The 2,128-nt window shown below is 35.7% G+C and overlaps 1 protein-coding gene across 1 annotated transcript; it reads right to left on the reverse strand.

Moving 5' to 3' along the window:
* Positions 1-674: 674 nt before the first annotated feature.
* On the reverse strand, positions 675-1,622 carry LOC138665442 (olfactory receptor 13G1-like). The gene has a single exon (XM_069752972.1). The coding sequence runs from the start codon at positions 1,620-1,622 to the stop codon at positions 675-677; it is 948 nt and encodes a 315-aa protein (XP_069609073.1).
* Positions 1,623-2,128: the final 506 nt, after the last annotated feature.

The raw sequence follows: 2,128 nt of genomic DNA on the forward strand, positions 1-2,128 counted from the left end.
TCCTCCCAGCACTCCTTACTTGAATGTCGGTTCCTAATTAGTTTGTCTGCTAGTGTCCTGTATGTGTGATTATTTGTATTGATACTCCTGTTATCGACCCAGCTTTTATATCCATCCTGTCTCACCTCTCTGCTTCTGACCCCGGCTTTGTACTCTGATCAATTCTCTGTGCTTTCTGCTTTGACCCCTGATTGTCTAACCAAATTTTTGCCTTCACCTTAAACTTTTATATCACAGCATCTGCAGTCCTGAGGATTGCACTAGAGTGTTACCCCACGATTACCCACCCCCAAGGCTATTCTTATCATCAGAGTCTCTAGTGAATACCAGGTAGTCACTTATTTACGCCCTTAGTGGACATACATGGCCCAGTGGACCACACCCAACAACGGTACACTGCCGACCTGAGAGGATGAGTCCCTAACACAGTAAAACCGGAGACTGTTCCAAAAGTAAGAGAAATTCATCTATTGACAGTTGTTTTACAAATGCGCCTCCTCGTCAGTGTAGACCAGATTCTCAACCAGATTAACCATAAAAACTTTGATGCACTGGCCAGATATTTCCAGCTAAAGATATACTGTAATATAAATCATATTGAATAAAAAAATACACACTAATCATACGTCTAGAAAAAAAAAAGATACTCCGAGTCATTAGATTCCGCTCATTTTCTACATCAAATTTTTAATCTTATGCAGTAACAGTCTCTTAATACTCCTTTTAAATGCATCTTTCACCTCTTTATTCCTTAGGCTATATATTATAGGGTTCAGAGTGGGTGTTATTACAGCATATAAAGCAGACACTATTTTGTCTTTCTCTAAAGACAAACTAGACCGAGGTCTGATGTAGGTGAAAATAACGGCCCCGTAATACATGGATACAATTATTACGTGGGAAGCACAAGTGGAAAAGGCTTTTCGTTTTCCTTCGGCGGAACGTATTTTTAGTATTGTGTTAATTATAAATATATAAGAAATACAGGTTAGGCAAAAACAGCAAATCCCAAGGATGAAATCAGCGGTAAATACCACAATCTCATTTACGTACGTGTCTCCACACGCGAGTTTCAGCAAAGGCATTATCTCACAGAAAAAATGATTGATCTTATTATCACCACAGTATGGAAGCCGAAAGGTGCAATATGTGTGTGTCATTGAATTCAGAGAACCAAGAATTGTGAGAGCAATTGCTACATGGATACAAACTTTACGATTGATTATGGTTGCGTAACGCAACGGATTTCGGATTGCAATGTATCGGTCATACGCCATAACAGTAAGCAGCAAAAGCTCAATGCCCATGGGCCAAGTGAAGAAGAATAGCTGAGCAACACATCCATAGTATGAAATCACCTTGGATTTTGTCACATAGCCTGTTAGCATTTTAGGAACGGTCGCTGATGTACAGCATATGTCAAGAAATGACAAAAATCCTAAGAAGAAGTACATTGGAGTGTTAAGACCAGAGTCAAAAATGGAGAGAAGAAGGATAATTAAATTACCAATAAAAGCCACTGTATAAATGATCAAGAACACAATGAAAATGATTGCTTCCAATTCTGGGTTAGTAGACAAACCTAATATAATAAATTCAGAGACTAAGGAACTATTGGTCATCATTTTACATTGCCCTTAATTCCGTTATGAAACTAATATAAAGACACAGATCAAACAATTTCTTTTATTAGTGTAACGAAAATAAAATGCATTTGATTACTTAATTAAGTGTCTATAAATATAAGGGAAGAAATTAATAATTAATTATATTAAATGTAAATTATTTAATATATAACAACGTTATGAAATGTTATGCAAAATTGTCCGAACCCAATTACATTTTTGTTGAAATGAAGCTTCAACTTTTTTTCATAATTTTTTTCATTAGGGGCTGTGAATAAAGAATGGTTATAACTCTTTATATTTTTCCATTTTATGTTTCGAAATGTACAATATTGGAAAACAAACCAGTGAACACGTAAAAAATGCTAAGACAAACCTTAGACAAACTGGAGATAAGCTGATCTTTAAAAATAACCAATTTGGTTATAAAAAACACACTCACATCAAGTTCAAGCAGGAAACATTACTGATCTTATTTTGTATCATATACCGTGGATGAGTTT

Source organism: Ranitomeya imitator, chromosome 1 (genome assembly GCF_032444005.1).
Source record: "Ranitomeya imitator isolate aRanImi1 chromosome 1, aRanImi1.pri, whole genome shotgun sequence".
NCBI classification, from domain to species: Eukaryota; Metazoa; Chordata; class Amphibia; order Anura; family Dendrobatidae; genus Ranitomeya; species Ranitomeya imitator.

Bases quoted from the DNA above. Each gene is read 5' to 3' on its own strand.
- LOC138665442 (XM_069752972.1), bottom strand. From the start codon at position 1,622: ATGACCAATAGTTCCTTAGTCTCTGAATTTATTATATTAGGTTTGTCT.